General features: G+C 33.6%; 2 protein-coding genes across 3 annotated transcripts in view; both read right to left on the bottom strand.

The window, feature by feature from the left end:
• TRAPPC13 (trafficking protein particle complex 13) overlaps positions 1-18,134 on the bottom strand; it is a 35,570-nt gene that overhangs the window by 16,004 nt on the left and 1,432 nt on the right. For both annotated transcript variants that reach the window (XM_004678262.2, XM_004678261.2), the window contains exons 2-5: positions 11,692-11,760; positions 10,779-10,878; positions 6,233-6,317; positions 1,421-1,548 (exon numbers count right to left, since the gene is read on the bottom strand). In XM_004678262.2, coding sequence (XP_004678319.1) covers positions 1,421-1,548; positions 6,233-6,317; positions 10,779-10,878; positions 11,692-11,760 — 382 coding nt within the window. The remainder of the gene's footprint in view (positions 1-1,420; positions 1,549-6,232; positions 6,318-10,778; positions 10,879-11,691; positions 11,761-18,134) is intronic.
• On the bottom strand, positions 15,324-16,263 carry LOC101620916. Its single transcript, XM_004678258.1, has one exon. It carries the CDS (start codon positions 16,153-16,155, stop codon positions 15,415-15,417), a length of 741 nt encoding a protein of 246 aa, XP_004678315.1. The 5' UTR covers positions 16,156-16,263; the 3' UTR covers positions 15,324-15,414.

Here is an 18,134-nt window from a genome sequence, read left to right on the forward strand (position 1 = left end):
TGTGGTCACCTCCGGGGCAGGCGGGAATCGAACTCATGCGGAAGCAGCTTTAGATTCTCAGTGCTGTGCTTTAACCCGCTGCGCCACCAGGGAGGGCCCGGAAAAGAAATTTTAATATAAATGCAACTGAAAGGAAAAATTCTTAAAAATGTATAACTTTAAGAAATCAAAAACACTTAAAAAAAAAAGCTGACAGAAGATTATTACTTTTAACAATATTATTTCTAGATAAATTAGACAATAAATCCTAAATTTAGAATTTATTAAGTCTAACAATACATTTAGATTCTTTTTTTTTTTAAAAGATGTTTATTTATGCATACAGAACTGGGGTATATATAGGCCAAAGGTGCAGGGAAGGTGAGAGGATTCACTAGAAGTTAACTAAACAAAACGACAGAGGCATTCCATTGTAAAAGAATATAGTATACCTGTAATAGGAGTGTAGAAAGGTGAGAACTAGAGTGATGGGTAAGGATGTTTTGGAAAAGTTTGTAAAACCTATACAAAGTCCGAACTTCCTAAGGGCAGTAAGAAGCCATTGGAGAGTTAAGTGACTTATCTAAGGTCACATAGCTAATAAATGAAGGAGCCTAAATTTGAACTCCAGAAAATATTATTCCAACCACAGAACATTTAGTAAAGAGCTTGTCACCAAAATGTACCGATAAAATAATAGTTAATACTACATACTTTAAAAGAAAAAGACAAGAAGCGACTATAAAGTGACCTAAGTGGAGCTGAAGAGAGAAATTAATGAGAGTTCCTTAATAAGGGTGGGACTTTGTGAATTGTTTGGTTATTAGGGTGGTATGACAAGACAGAGAAGTATAAAACTACTCTAGATTGTTGGAATTTTCATAGTTGCCTCTTACATTGAAACTGAAATTCCAATCCAACACTAAAACTTTCATTGTAACAACAGCATTTCAAAAAATAACAAATAATTTATATATATGTATATATATGTGTACATATCAGATATATATAAAAGGAATACAAAATTTGAGATGTTTTTCCTCCCTCATACCTTTTCTTACTGTGATTCTATATTTTGAGTTCTCAGGGAAAAGACACAGTTAAATACAGAACACAGAAGTGAAAAATTATAATTTAAAATAAGTGCTATAAACATCAACTGCTAGCATTTTAAAATAATATAATTTTATACAGACTGCAGTGTTTTAAGCATTTGCACTTTTTAAAAATTGCCTATAGATACATAAATGTAATGAGATAATTTTCATCCACTACAAAACAACTATTTGTTTAAAGTTTGCTTATGGTAAGCAAGAAAATAAAGAAAGTAAAATTAATTCTGAAGTAGATTTTTAGGTTTAATGGTAAATAGAAATAAAGCCAAAATTTCAAATGAAGGCATATATATAAGCTTCTCAGCACAAGTCAAATTAATCCTTACATGTGTGTTCCGATTTCTTTAACTTCATGGTGTATGACATCATCAATACAACAATCAGGCTTCAGCTCAGCTACTGCAGCATTGGAGGCTGAAAGATTTAAACGCTGAGAACTTGTCTGAAGATCAGCCTTGAAAGAAAGAGGTAAAATATTCAAATGAGATCGGTGACCTGCATGGTATGGATGAGTATGGATGGAAAGTACAGGGAAACAGGACGAGTAAGAAGGATAATGGGAAAACACTACTTCTCTGTATAAACTTTCTGCACAAAGTCTGATGTTTCTAATTACACACACATTATCAAAATAATTCACATGTACACATCAAAACAAATAAAGTCAGGCAGGAAGTAGGGGAATCCAAAATAATATACAAACTGTGTATCAAATGAAGCTAACTGTGTTACAAAAGAACAAAACCAAACTCGGGGAAGGAATGAGGAAAAAATACAAGGGTAAATTTGGCAAACAAAGGCTAAAGGAAAAAAAAAGGTAGCTAAATGTACTCAAGCTGGTACATTTGTTCTGTCACAAGGGTATGGATTAACAATTCTGAAACAACAAAAGGTACAAATAAGAAAAGGGAGAAGATTACAATGATAATTTTTATGTTGGATTGGAATCTGAGGCACCAGTTTGATTAACATATGGTTTTAAAATATAGATACAGTTGGGCATGATACAGAGCAAATCCAGATGTGTCAAAATATAATACTAAAAGATAAATAATGATTCAAAACAGTATTAGGTGTCAGAAACCAACTGACTTATAGAACTAAACGGCCCATTAAGTCAGCAACTATAAAGTATTACCTTTTCTTAAATAGTCCCCTCTTCCCACCTAGTCAACTATTTTATCCCCCTTTTGAACATTTATCACTCTGTCTAAAAGGCATCTTCCTTAGTCTGTTATTTCTATCACATTTTCAGCTTTAACTTTCTTTGTAACATTTATCACAATCTACAATTACCTTATCTATGTTTTGTTTATTCTGTCTGCCCTGTCAGAAATGTAAGGTCTATGGAGGCAGGAACCTCTTATCTTCTCTTGCTCACCACTATAACACGGTGCCTGGCACTAGTAGGCAATTAATAAATATTTGTTGAACAGTGAATGAATGAAGTTATGATAAAACTTCAAGGCAAATGTCAAGAAAAATTCAGAGAAAGCAAAGATTGCATTATGTCATGGGGATTAGGGAAAGAAATGTACTTAAGAGTTAGAATGATTTTAATTTTTTTTTTTTTTTACATAGCTAACAGGTTTTCTGCACTTAACTCTAATATTCTTGATTCTAAGCACTCTGAAATGGAATATTAGTGTTGTGTCTTTTGCTATCATAATCAGCGTAATTATAAAATCACAGTGGCTCACATTTACTCAGCATGTACTACATATTAGGCCCTGTTCTAAACACATTAACACCCACACTCCTGATGTAGGTTCTATTCTATTTTATAAAGATTATTTTATTTATACATACAAGAACTGGGGTACAGGCCAGAGATGCTGTGGGGGATGTGTGTGTGTGTGTGTGTGTGTGTGACAGAATTCACCAGAGATAGAGTGGGTAACAGAACAGGTGGATTGGCTAAAATTTACCGCTGAGGGGAGCATGGGCAAGACAGGCAAGGTCTGCTGCACTACGTGGGTCAGCTCCTTAGCCAGGGATTAAACTTTTGCTGCGGTGGCTGCGTCTAGCTTCATAGTGCTGTGCTTTAACCCGCTGTGCAACCAGAGAGGGCCTAGTCTGTCTATTTTCCAAACAATAAATCCAAAGTACAGAGAGTAACAACTATCCAAGGTTATACAAATAATAAGTGGAGGTTGAGAACCCATTCTTGAACACACACTTTGAAAGTTAAAGACGAGAAGAGAATAAACAGTCAAACTCCATAGACTTTCTGTCCAATATTTGCCTATATGGTGTTTTTAAATCATTAATCTTAACTACAGTATACATTATATACTGAATATATTTACCTTTTCCCTTTTTTACTATCATAAATAATGGAAGCCCTGAATATTTATTTTCTAACTACCTACTATCTACCAGGACTTTGTTCCAGGAGCTAGTGATGCATTAGTGAACAAAACAATCCAAAATTCCTGCACTTGTGAAGTTTAAATTGCTGGGAGAAACAGTAAAGGAAGCTCATTTGGGGAAAGGGAACATAATTTAAATTGCAGGGTAGTCTTCAACCTGAAAATTGGTTTTTGAATGAGTAGGATTTAAATAGTGGAGAGGAAATGGGTAAGACGGAATCATTTCAAGTAAGTTAAACAGAGCTATAGAAAAATAACATAAATTTGAAAGCCCATGATGTCCTTAGACATCTTTGCCATCAAAAAAGAAGTATGAGATAGCCTGGCTAGTTAAGAATTCATGTTTAATAGAGAACAAATATCCTAAAACATCTAGAACAAGTTTTAAGAGAATAGGGGCCTTGTCTGCCTCGTTTCCTTTTATAATCTAGTATCTAGAAGAGTGCCTCACATATATACTTGTTGGGTGAATAAATGAAGGTCTCATTTATACCAAAGGCTCTTACAATATGGTTCCCAGACAAACAGAATCATCTACACTTGGGAACATGTCAGAAATGTAAACTCTTGGATACTACTCCAGATAATGCTTGAGTCAGAATCTCTAGGCATAGGACAGCAATCAATGTTTTAATAAGCCCTACAGATGATTTTGATACCATCTTAAGTAGCAGAATAACTGGTATATAATACCACAGGAGCTACCTACTAATTTTTTTATTTATATAATACTAATTATATGTTTTTTGTTTTGTAGAATATTTTCTTCTTTTTTGGTGGCATGTTAACATTGCTAAGAATATTTTCAATTAAAAACTAAAAAACTAGTGGTTCCAGCTAAACATAGTAGATTATACAAGAAGTTCTACTATATAGCTCTACAATCTCTTCCCCATGATTTGAAAAATTCAAAGAGCTGTAAAGATTTAAAGTCTGAGGGAAGAATTCTGCATTATTGACGTAACTGCAACAGTGTAATTTTGCGTTTCCCAAGTCAGTCTCAAAAAACTAAAAAAATTAAACTATACAAAACCTTGTGTTAATATAACTAGAAAGCAGTAAATACCTACATTGCAAATTACCTCTAGGCAGACAAGTATCAAATTTCTGCAAGTTATTTCTCATGCCCTTGCTATGAGCCTTTAAAAAGAATAAGAGAAGTTGAGGAAAAATTGAGCTGAAGAGAAAAAGGAGAGTATAGACAGAAATGAGAATGATCTTACTCAGCACCAAGTCTACTTAAAGTGTGAAAACACTGAGAAAATGTATTACTAGTAGATGAGGACAGTCTACAAAGAAAGAACTTAACAATATTTTTGATTATGAAGAGGCAATCTTGAAAAGGTAACACTTCAAGAGGAAAGGGCATTAAATTTGGGAGCAGTAATTCGTAAGAAAAATCAAGCACACACACTTTCTTCCTTCTTCACAAGTCACCCATTAAAGAAACCACACTTTGCTCAGTTATAAGAGGACATTCTTTACCTAAAAATATCAAAGTGCCCCAAAATGAACTTCACAGACTGTAAAGTACCCCAATTTTCATCTACAAATATATACTATTATGAGGATAGCTGTGTGTCAAAAACTTTACTTATGGAGATGGAAATCTGAATTTCATATAATTTTTGCATCACAAACTAAACTTATTTATTTTCAAACATTTGAAAATGTAAAAAAAAAAATTCTTAGTTTAAAGTCTATGAAATCAGGCAATACACCAAATCTGGCCTGCAGTTTACCGTTTGCCAATACCTCATCTAATGAGAGACAGAAACCCAATTCATAATGACAAACATGTACTTGCAGGCCAAAATTTGTATTACTTCTGGAAGCTGGATCATATATGAAATATGAAATAGCTGTCTTCTTAAGTCCTTTTCAATTCTAAAAATAGTTGACCATTTTCAAATTCATTCTAATTGGACTTCTTTTTAGCAATTCTCTAATGATACAAGTTCATTATTTGAACTGCCTGGAAAGTAATTTCTCTTGCAGTGAACTTTTACTTTTTTTAAATCCTTTTTCTTGTGAATAAATTTCAGTTGTGTTTTTTTTTTAAATGGAGGTTAGCAAATTCTATCTCTTGATATCTTAAGTACTGCAAAGGATCTTCTTTCTGTCCTTTTCCTACAAACCATACTATATATTACTTTCCCATCAATCTTCTGACAGAGTGTGATACCTCTGTTCAAAAGTCTTCATTGTTTACTCTGTGAAGACAAACAAACAAAACATACAAAATCTAACCTTGCTTTCAAGATGTCCCATTGTTAGGCTATATATCATTCCAACCATACATAGTCTTATCAAGTGAATTCTGTTCACTGTTATAAAAACACATTTATGTATTCCTGTTTCTGTTCGTGATTACAGTGTTTTTCTTTTATATAAATTCTAATATTTTTTCAAGATCATTTGTTTCCTTTCTTCCAATGAGCCTTTCTGACTGACATAAACCCCATGATTTTTCTTAACGCTTTCAAATTTTATTATGATAACCATTATTATGTTAACAAAAAGCTGAACTGTTATTTGCTCCTAACTAGTATATATATATTTTTACCTAAGTTATCACACACTTTGAATAAGGAAAAATATTTCTGTGATTCTTACAATTTCTTATACTGTTAGATATTCAATTAATGGCAGCTGTTAATGACAATAAGTCCAGTTTCAAACAAGCATTTTAATGAAGTTTCAAAAGACAATTATAAAAACTTAAAACTTAAAAAATATATATCCCAAACAAAAAATGCCACTTACTTTTACCAGTATATCTTTTACAACTTGATTGCTGTCATTATGAACGCTGATATAACTGGAAAAAGTTTCTCCCAAAAATATATTCCTGCAAAACAAAATAAAATTTTAGGCAAATCCAAGTAAGTTTCATGACAAACAATCCATTTTGAGTATAACTCAGAATTTCAATAGAGAAAAAATAACTAAAGGACAGTGATCAAATGAAATAATGCTTTCACATTCCTTTGTTTACACAAGGCTGCTCATTTATTACCTAGTGCAATTCAAAATATGCCTTAATCTACAGAACATGATAAATACTTTAATCCTCAACTTTGCACATAATGTCAGTTTCATTGGAAAGAGAACCAACTAAGTGTCTTCATATCTGAAGGGGCATGAAGAGATAATTTTCCATGCTTGAAATAACTTAATGTCCTGATTTTAGAAGAATCATGTCACTGACCTGAAGGGTGATTTCTGTAAGTTACCCTAATTAAAGAAAAATAAAGGACAATTGGCTATCCTGTTTTATATTTTTATATGAATATATTTCTAAGTCTTTAAGATACTAGTCAGTGAACACATTCAGTAAATTAAAAAAAATCAAAATTTCTTTTGGTCTCAAATTATAGCAAACAGAACTACGTCATTAATAATCTAGTGTAAGAAAACAGTTAAGAGCAAAAGAAGGAAAAAAAAATTTAGAGCTCCTAATTAGATGATATATTTACTAAAGACTGCAGAGGGTGATGAAAGTTGAACAGAAGAACTGTTTCTGAAAGACATTTAGATAAAATTAGCTCAAAAAAATTACCATTATATAGTACAGAAGTTTCAATATTGCTATGTTCTTGGCAACCTTGACTTAAAATGATGTACAAGGAAAGCGGGTCCTTCAATAACCCTGTCATTTAATATTGGCCAGAACTGACTTTTTTCTTACCAACTTTATAACAAAACAACATTGAAATGCCACTATTTGAGGACCTGCTATAGAAGACCTAAGGAAAAACGTTAAAATTCTATCACCCTAGGAGTTACTAACACTCTGTTTAGTTTTTTTTTGTTTGTTTGTTTAATGAAAGCAAGCCAGAACTACAGGGTATAATTTGGGTAAAACTTTTTTTCCTTTTAACCATGTAAATGTATGAGTGTTTCCCCATTCCACAGGCTGTTTTTTTGAAAACATAACTTGTAATGGCTTTACAGAATTGCTGCAGCATTAATGGAGAGACCAACATGCCTGCGGAGGAGGAAGTGAGGGTAATTTCAGCTGCTGCAGTGGTGACAGTGCCAGCTGGCCAGCTTCTCTTGGGCTTCTGCATGGGTAAGCAGCTGTGCCCTGAGAGTGGGGCTTCTGTCACTGTTTCCAGTGTACCTGGCTCCAAGTTACACACTGGGGAGTGGCCGACAGCAATGCTATCTGGATTTGGGTCAGGGCCGGCAGCTGAGCTCCAGGGCAAATCAGCTGCTTTTATCACTTCCACTGTGACTAGATCCACCAGCTATGCAGGTCCGACCCAGCAGCCTGAAGTCCCAACTGGAAAAACCAATGAGTGAGTACCAGAAGTATCCAGTAAGACACTGAAGTTGGTAACTTTATCAAAAATGTGGAAACGAGTATGAGCAGAGGATTCACTAAGAATAGGGCTTGGGTCAGTTCAATCTTAAACATTGAGATGGTGAAAGGGAAGGCTACATTAGAAATAAAACAGATTTGTCAGCAGCGTATTGTGCAACAAAAAGTACAGTCTTCACCGTTGTCCCTATAAAGAAGTTATATTTGGTCCAAAACCTGGGTCAGGCCAGTCCAACATTTCTGTATTCCCTCAGGGAAGGCTATGAGTTCTTTGTAGTCTAATGGACATGTATTGAGTTCCACTTTGATGAATATTCAGAACCAATGGGAAACTGTTGTCAGTCAGTTGATTTATGTGTCTGCCCTGAACTTGAGTAAAAAACACCATGAAAGCAGAAATGGATTCTACATTTCTGAGTATTGCTGAGGCACAATGCAATGCCAAACAAGATCAGCTCTTCTATGGCACTGGTCAGACAGAGACCTATCGGTTAATGGAGAGCTTTCACTTCAGACTAAATGAGTTCAAATATATGTTTATTATTGCTAAATTAAAACAAAGTGGACTTGGAGCAGAACTGACATGTACCCAGAACTAGTATAAGACTTATAACTGAATGGATTTGCTTAGTGTCTGCTCAGCCTTGGATAGTCTAGAGTCCACCCATCCTCTTGAACTCTCAGGTGGCAGCTCTGCATGCACAAGGAGTAGTCCTTAGTGCGTAAATTTGGAGGTAAGCCCTGTCACCTGACAATCAGGAGTGCAGGGAGACAAACATTCTAATGATTATCTCCCAGCATCTATGAGGTTTCCTTTCTTAAGTCTGTTAAGGCCATAAACAGAGATATCTATTCATGGTTGAGCTGATTTCACAGTGTAACAGTGTGTTCGCATTCTGGATATTTTGCTGAATAGCTCCCAAGTGATAAGCTCCTCATCTTTATAAAAACTTGTGACAGGGTAAGCACAGGTTGTTGTTAGTCACAGATTTTACAGATTTTTTCCAAAGGCATAAGGCAATATTTTATTTCATCTCTAGAACAACCAAGTATTATCATCAGGATTAAAACTTCATCTAGATGCTACCTAAAATTACCACTCGTATGGCAGGCGTGGAGTAACAGATTTCAGGTACAGTTAAACATACAGGTACAATGTTGTGCATGTGTATAAAAGCCTCATGCTCTACCAACTGTGCTAGTTAGGCTCCCAAGCCTGCTTATTTTTATACCATGGATATGGCACTTACTTCATTCTGCCTGTTAGAAGCCATATATCTGAAGGAGGTAAATCAATGCAGTACAAGCATTTCTGTAAGAAGAGAACCAACCTAGAGTTGCATATTTTTGTTTTGTTTTATTTCTAAGCAATTCAAAGCCATGCCAGTATATTTAAAAAGTAGGGAGAAAAATTAGTGTTTCCAATGTTGTCAATGTAGCAGTAAAATAATGCCGGTCTTAGAATCTGTTACACTACATAGTGAAATAGGCTCTCCAGTGTTACGCTGTAGGCTAATTTAATCAAAATTTGTCTTTTGACTTAACATTTGCTTCAAACACTAAAAATAAGAGATCTCTAGAGCTGGAAACTCATGTCATATGTTGTGACTCAAGTCACAAGATCAGTGATACAAAAGAATGGTGGACGCCACAATATAATTGCTAACCTTTGCAATGCCACTTATTTTCTTGATTTAATACACTTCATTTGTTGGACACAGTTATTAATCACAGTATATTTTCGTAATACCCACACCAGAGAATGAAAAAAAAAATGGGAAAAGAAGTACAAATTGGCTGCTCATTTAATAGTTTATTCGAGCTTTGCTCTAAATTCCCACTTGCCAAAGAAAGCTATATCCATTATTCTAGACATGATTTAAGTACCAGCTGTCTTTTCTTTATACTTACCTAGTAATCTAGCAAAAAATGAAAAGAAAACGGTAACATTAATTAAGCAAATTCACTTCTTGGTGAATATAGAAGGGTGACAGCATTTATTTTTTTTAAGATTTATTTATGCATACAGAACTGGGGTACTGGTCAGAGGTAAATGGGGTGGTAGTGGAGAGAGGATTCACCAGAAACAGAGTGGGGAGCAAAACATGCCAATGTACTAAAATACACTGCTGAGGGGAGCAGCAGGTGAGTCAGGAGAGGTCTGCTGCACCATGTGGGTCACCTCCCTGGCCAGGGATCAAACTTGTGCTGCAGTGGCTGCGGTAGCCTCATAGATGAACTACCAGGGAGGACCGAAGGGCAATAGGATTTAGAATAAAGTGAATAGGGGTTCAGCACTGGGATTCATTAGTTTCATAATACTGAACAAATTATTTAAACTCTCAAATTGTTTGCTCATCTGGAAAAATGGGGATAATAATAACTACCTCACAGGATTACTGAGAGAATTAACTTACTATATACAGAACAGTAGAGCTTTTAACCCTCTTCATTTTCTCTACTTCTAGCGTGTCTTGTTAAAGATCAAATTAATACAGCATTTCAGGTGTGCAGATCATTCTTCATTCCAGGTTAAGAAGCAAATTCCATCTCACAGGTTCTCAAACTTTTAAGTTGTAGTATAAATACTACGAACTTTAAAACACAGATTTCCAGGTCGCAGTCACACACACCCTAATCCCACTTGCTGAATTAATCTTTGTAAAAGGTACTGGGAATCAACATTTTAATATGTATTCCAGATGACTGTGGAAGGTAATTAGCCAACCGCACTGAGCATCACTGCCTTATCTATTCTTAACAAAATATGCTTGCTCTCTGACTGTATATTTGCTTAAGTGTCATTTTTTTCCCCACACCACACTATGAGCTTCTTATGAGCCACAGTTGATCTCCATTCTTAAGTGCTAAGGACATGACTTGGAAAATAGAAGATACTCAGTTGTTTGTTAAATAAGTAAAGGATATATGGGTTTTAGTAAAAACAGCTTTTTGCATTTCTTATGTGAGTATTATCATTCTTACCCAAAATTCTGTGGTAAAGTCAACATTTCTCCCAACATTAAAATTTCAGCACCATTTACAGTTGAAGGGTCATCTCTCATGAGTTGGTTAAAGAGATCTCCTGTAGCAAAAGAAAAATATTATGTTCTTTTTTTTTAAGGTTTATTTATTTGTGCATACAGGACTGGGGTACAGGCGAGAAGTGCAGGCGGGTGAAAGGAGTCACTGTAGACAGAGTGGGAGCATAAAAGGCAGATTGATGAAGTACACTGCTGAGGGGGAGCAGTAGGCAGGTCAGGCGAGGTCTGCCACACCATGTGGGTCACCTCCCTGGCTAGGGATTGAGCTTGTGCTGAAGTGGCTGCAGCTAGTTTCGCAGTGCTGTGATTTAACCCAATGTGCCACCAGGGAGGACCCAAAAAAATATTAAGTTCTAATCCCTACTTTGTAAGTAAAGGAATAGTTGGGAGAGAGATTTTAAAAAGAACTTTTGACAAAAATTACATTTTAAAAATCTATTTTTTAGTCTTTTATACAAATAACATGATAAAAAAATTCTATCAAAGAGAAAGAACACTTCAGAAATAAAGGAACATGAATGACACAATATATGATAGAAAAATCCCAATAGTTTTAAATAAAGAGAATGTTAGAACAAAGCCTGACAGAATATTAGAGGATAAATGGAATTTTAATAGTATCACTGGCGTGAATGTATCTTGTACCTAGTAAAGATACGAAAGATAATACTGTTAACAATATTATCTGGAATGATAGATTAGGAGTAAGACCTGTTTCTCAGTTGGCCACTACTCACATAAAAACAGCCAATAAAGAATTCAACAAAGAAATTTGCATAAGGCTGGCAAGGCTAGGCTTATTCTCAGGTGTTTCAGCATTTCCTAGATGAAAGCATATTAAAGGTAAGACATACCAGGTAAGTCTTTCTCCTCACATGTTACTGGAATGTTGGTGAATAAAGTAGGCTTAGTCAAACGCATCACTGTAAATTAAGAAAAAACACTGATAAATTTTAAAAAATCTATAAAAGTTTATTTTTACATCATTTTGTGCATTTTTCCATCTCAGCTGCAATCCCTTTGGGCTTCCCATCACCAAATCACCCATGTGCCATCAACACAGTCCAGTGCATTTCCCTCCCCCCACTGTTTTTGATCCCATTCCCCACTCCATCCCCACAAAATGTCTCTGGTATCTAGCTATTCATAGTTATCATTAAAAAGTTGATAAAATTTTATGTAAATGATAAAAAATCGGTAAAATTGATAGTACTTTAATATTCTTAAGTATGTTTTCAATTTTATGTTAAAATAAAATATAATCTGCATTTTCTAAACTGAATATACTTCCTAACATTGTTACACAACAATGATATAATACAAACATTAATGTATATTTATATAAGTCAAAAAATTTGCTTCACTCATACTCTAATGAATTATAAAAATGAAATGCAAGTGTAGAAATAGAAAAACTGAAAAATACAGGGATTTTTTTTTTTTTTTTTGGTTTGTGTATGAGTTGCTTCTCTAGGTCTCAGTGTTAGTCTTCTCTTTTGTGAAGTGCTAACAATAACAACCTTGATGAATTATTGAGTAGAAAAATGAGATGTGGAAGTATTTCAATCCAGTTAAAATAAAGAGATTTTTACAGCATAAGTTATATTTAAGGTAAACAGGGCTTTAAAGAAAAAAAAGTTTAGACATACCATTTTGAAGCTGTACAGAAAATTTAAGCCAAAAGATTAGTCTAAAGAATGTTGGTGGGTTTAATTTCTTGGATATAATTATTGGACACTAGAAGGTCAGTAAGTGGTCCTTTGAGTCCTATTAGTTCTGTCTAGAAATGATGATATACTGACATACACCTTAAAACTAAGATTTGTTCTGGGAACAGGCTAAATTCAAGAACTAACATCTTTAGTTTTCATGACTACTTTGTAAGTTCTGATTACATGGTACTATTATCATCAACTCCATTTTACAGGTAAAGACTATACCAGAAAAGGGTAATTTACATACATAAGATTATATAGCAGGTAAGTGACAGAATCCAGATTTGAATTTAGGAGATTTTACTCTTTTCAAACATCTCTCTATTATTACTTATAGCCCTGGGTCAAAAACCTGGAATATCATGCCTTATCAGAAACATCCTCATGAAAATTTAATATAGAATTGTATCTCAAACACAGCATAAACCAGTTTTGATCAATCACATAAGGATGTGGGAATGAAGTGGTGAGGGAGTTGTTTACAACCTCCTACTTCAGTCCTATTTTTTAATTAGGAAAACAAATTAAAATTAAGTATAATTAGAAGGAAGCAAGAAGATGTTCTAAAACCATTTATATATGGTTACATGTCAAATTTACTAAAAAAGAGCTTTCAAGAGCTTTCAAAGTTATTTTTCATGTTTCAAAAGAGTAAAGGAACTAAAAATAGTAGACAGTAAGTGATAAAAATAGTAGACAGTAAGAAATACTATCATTTGGTGGACTTAAAAGAAAATAACCACAAAACACAACTTGTATTGCAGATTTTACTGAGAAAGTAAACTGAGAAAGTCCTTTAGAACATACGACTAACTGCCTTCCTCCTAGGACAAGTCAAGGTATCCACATATCAAATACACACTTAAAACTCAGTATTTCCTGTCTTATAGTAAGTTTTTTAAAAACTAAAAAAATTGAACATGTTTGCTGAAAAAGAACACACACCAATTAGAAAAGTTTAAGAAATGATAGATAGCCTACCAAGGAAAAATAAAGTTATGACATTGCTGCCACTTTCCTAGAGAGTAAATTGCTGATGGTATTTTACAAATACCCTCACAGATTCATCTTCCTTTATATATCTTTCCTCCCCCAACCATCTCTCCCATGTATATTAGTAAATTTTGGGTTTTGACATTAGAACTCAGAAATATTGATGTGTTCAACTATTAGCAACTGATAGAAAATCATCAGTCCTAAGCCTCTAAATATTCTAAAGAAGGCTTCAGAAAAGTAGCAGTGGATTCTAAATTCTTTGGCCTTGAATACTTCTTAAGTATCAGCTAGGTAAATGAGAAATCTCTCCTTTTTTTTAGATCATGATAAAACTCACTTTTCTCTCCCAGTTCTGAATAACCTTTTCATTGTTTCTCCAAGAAGTAGAAGGTAGCTTATATAATTTAGAAAAATTTAAATCTAAGACATATGGAGACTCTAATTTTAAAATGAGATTCATGGATTTGAAACTTGTCATAAAAATTGCATGATCTGACTGTACCTTTTACTTTCAAAATAATAAAACTTATAAAAAAGAGTTCTCTATAAGTGACTATATTATGATGAGCTAACTTTTAACCCTTGAATAACAATCTTAAGGTAAATAAGACATGCACAATAAACACTGAATTCACAATTTATGATTGCTTAACAATAGCTCAATCAGCTGTTGTTTGAAAGCTTGTGGGCAATAATTTATTACTTCTTGAAATTTATCCAGCTGTCCTGGAGAGTAAAAATTTAATGAACAAAAAGAAGAAAGAATTACTAATGAAGCTACCTTAGAAACTCTGTCTACCCTCACTGATTTTTCATTCAAAGACTTTTCGAAGCATTCGTGCATATCATGATTTTCTAGACATAAGTTTCATTTGAGAAAATAAAAAGGTAGTAGAAATAAAAAAAAGTTTGACTAGATTAAACCATATCTCTTTAGTTTAAATTAATAGATTCCTCATATTTTAAGTAACTTCAGCCAGATCAGGTTGTGAATTCCTCCAAAAGGCACATTTACCATGTTACTGAATCATTAATATGACAGGCACTGTGCCACAAGACAAACATATTTCTGTTTTCCTACTGAGTAGTGTTACTGGTTTTTCTTAGATTACTTAAGTAGTAACTTCATGTAATTTCCATGACTGACAAATTCCGCATTTGATACCTTCCCTTGTATGTTCTAACACCTAGTACATGGTACACATTTGTATCTCTTAAATAAATATATGGCCTACATGGTTTTACAAAACTTTTATTCTCTAATGACTTTGGGAATTTTTATGAGGTGCTTGTAAACCCAATTTCTAACATTTTGCTTATAGGGAACCCATGATATCTCCAAGAAACAATCACTAAAATTGAGTTACCTATATTATAATAAACAAGAAAAATTTGACCTCTTACTTGTATGCTACACAACCCTGTTGCTAAAACTGATGATAGCCTTAACTATACAGTATGGCTTTAGGCAAACTGTATTTTTTGTACCGTTTCAAGTCAACTCATTGATAATTTATCATTAACTTTGAAAACATCAGTAGAATCTAGGTTGTTCTCCGAACGTTAAACCAGTCACACATTTGAATGACATTTCCAAAGAATTGGTTTTAGTTTATTATTTAAAATCACAACTCTTCAGGTGAGGAGTGAAAAATTACAGTAACATTCAATTGTGGGAATTCACCAAATCCAATTTATTCACTATAATTCATAGTATGATACAACTATTTTTTTCACAATCTTAAGAATGTTAGGCTAGTGAAAGATCAAATACAAAAATTAAATCATTAAAAAATTAAAAACTTGTTAAGAATGGATTCATCTATTTCAGTTCAGTATATTATTTTTAACAATCACTGGAATTCATCACATACTAAAAATAACACCATATTTATGCACAAATAAATTCATTTTTCCAGTAAGAGCTAACCTTCCTTTAAGAAGATTCCCCACATATTCACAGTACATAAGATCACAGAATACCCATATTTGGCCTAAATGTCTCTGGATGGTAGCATTACAAGATGGAAGTTCATTGTGCTTGATAATTCGACTGAGTTTTGCCCAAATGTCTTCCAAAGTTAGACTGTTACATACAGTGTGTTCTATTGTCCATCTTGCTCTATGAAATGAGTGCAGATTTAGTGTCTTTAAAGTGTCTTGTAACTTTTTAGATAAAGGAGAAATATTTTCAGTACAATTACTTCTAGGAAGCGAAATACTCCAAGATCTCATTTGATGCTGTTTTCCTTTATCCAGATCTCCCAAATTAGTCTGTTCGTGCAGTGTGTGTGATAGGGTTAAGTGCTTCTTTTTCAAATTAGGTTGGAATTCCAATAGATTTACAGTGCAATCGTAACTATGTGATTTAACATCATGTTCTGAAATGGCTAAGTACTGTTTCACATCTTCAGCTGCTTCTTCAGAAATCACAGGTGGTGATCTTTTAGGTTTGAGTGGAAGTTTGGACCCATCATGTGGAAACCAAGGAATAAATTTTGATAGTGGACGTGTAGGAAAGTCTTGAATTACTTTCTCTGCAATTTTGGACAGTTGTGTTGGATCACTCTCATTTGGTCGATAATGTAGTATTACTTCTGTAGTCATTCTGCAGTAATCCAGTTACTTTAATGAGGAGAAAATTTTTTAGCTGAGCTCCTCAGAGCTAAAATGTAATTTATAATTACAAAACTCTTTTTCCAAATCAGAGGTAAACAGGACCTAAAGTGGAAGTATTGCAAAAAATAAGATATGGTAGGGATAGCCTATATATAAACAGTGAGAAAAGGAAAAACAAAAACCAATCCTAGTACAGTATTACCAAGGAGCTACTGCTAAGTGTGAATATAATCCACATAACTGGCACTCATGAAAATAAGGGATCTGGACTATAAGATCACTTCTAGTTTAAAAATGTTAGCAGTTAACATATTCATTAACAGATAAAAAGGATTTGAAAGTACTGACATTATATATAAAAATCATTTTGATTATTTCAGAAATAAAGTAAATCAGTGTTTCTTAAAATAATAGATTCATGTTAATAAACTAAAATCTAACAAATTTTTGAGACATCTGGATAGACACTGAAAATCACTAATTTTTAATCTCTTTGGAAGAAAATGGATCACACTACACTTTAAAATGACATGAGTTCTATCCAACAAATATATAGGAAGAATATGTGATTTAATTCATTATTAGAAACAGGAAAAAACATGAACATGTTTTCCTGGAATTTTTACCAGGCTAGGAAATGAAGTTTCTGCTGCATAATTGGGGCAGTTAGGATGTAACAAGACTTCAATACTTCAGCTTCTGAATTTCACTTAGGAGGAGGAACAAGCCTTTCCTAAAAACTGTTTTAAAACATAGAAGTTGCTCCAAATGAAGTCACTGATTAATAAGATCCAGTATGTGGTGTACAGGCTCAGGAACTGTGCTTTTTAGTATCTGTAAAATTATGCTTCCTAATCAGGCCTAAAGATGCAAGAACCATAATGTAGGTTCTATAATATCCCAGCTACTGTGGTAAAAAATAAGTGGCTGAATTCTTTCCTCCAAAAATGATCAGAGAAAATCAACAGTTCTCCCACTCTTAGGACAATTGTGAAGTCACAATACTGCTTTGAATAATGATTGTTAAGACATTTATGACCACTAGATTTAACAACTTTTAAATTAATAAATGATGGTAATTTAAAGTCTATAATACTTAATTTGGATCTAAATACAGAATAGTATATTCTTTCAAGAATTAAAAATGCTTTAATTTTCTTCTTTCTTTCTTTCTTACATTGTAATGGCATTGAGTATTCTTTCACTGTTGTACTCCAGGGACAATGATGTTCTGAGGGTGCCTTAATATATTACATTTTAAGAAAATAAACTAAAATGACCATATAGGTTGATATATCTGTCATCCAACATTATGAAAATGAAAACTTGTGCAAAGTCTTGTCTAACTAGGAAAACAGGGAAGAACAGGAACAGACAGCTTTAACAAAGTTAAAATTCTCAAAGCATTTGTTTTCTTAAGCTGCTAAAAATACTCTTTCCAGGTATCTTCTGTTTTGGAAAATAAAGAAAAATAATTAAACACTTCCATTGTTTGTGGCCTCCACACCACTGAAATTTAAATGTCTAATGTCATTTAATTTGTATAACATCACAACTAGCAGCTAATAAAAATGCTTTAACGTCTAAACAAACAGAACTGTTCCAAAACTCTATCAAAATAGCAACAGAATGAGCTCTGAAAATGCTACTTTATTCATTCAAAAGCAATATGGAAGTACAGGCAAGATGGAGAAAAGCTTTCAGTTGGAACACTGCCTCAATCACCTACTAGCTTGGAGATATGGAAACATCTACCTCCTGAGGGTTAACTGTTGTGAGGCTGAGAAAGAGATAAAAGAACAAGACAGTTACTTTCTTTTCTTTTTTTCCCCCGGGAATAATCTACTTCAGGCTCTTTGCTCAAGTTAAACTGCTTAGAAGTCCTATCAGTGTATTATTTAACTTTGTGGTTAGTCCCAACTATGAGGATATGAATTTATGTTACAAATGAGACAGTTGAACTTCTG

This window comes from Condylura cristata, unplaced genomic scaffold, assembly GCF_000260355.1.
Source record: "Condylura cristata isolate star-nosed mole 26May11 unplaced genomic scaffold, ConCri1.0 scaffold00007, whole genome shotgun sequence".
NCBI classification, from domain to species: Eukaryota; Metazoa; Chordata; class Mammalia; order Eulipotyphla; family Talpidae; genus Condylura; species Condylura cristata.

Coding starts and splice junctions, on each gene's coding strand:
- LOC101620916 (XM_004678258.1), bottom strand. CDS start 16,155: ATGACTACAGAAGTAATACTACATTATCGACCAAATGAGAGTGATCCA.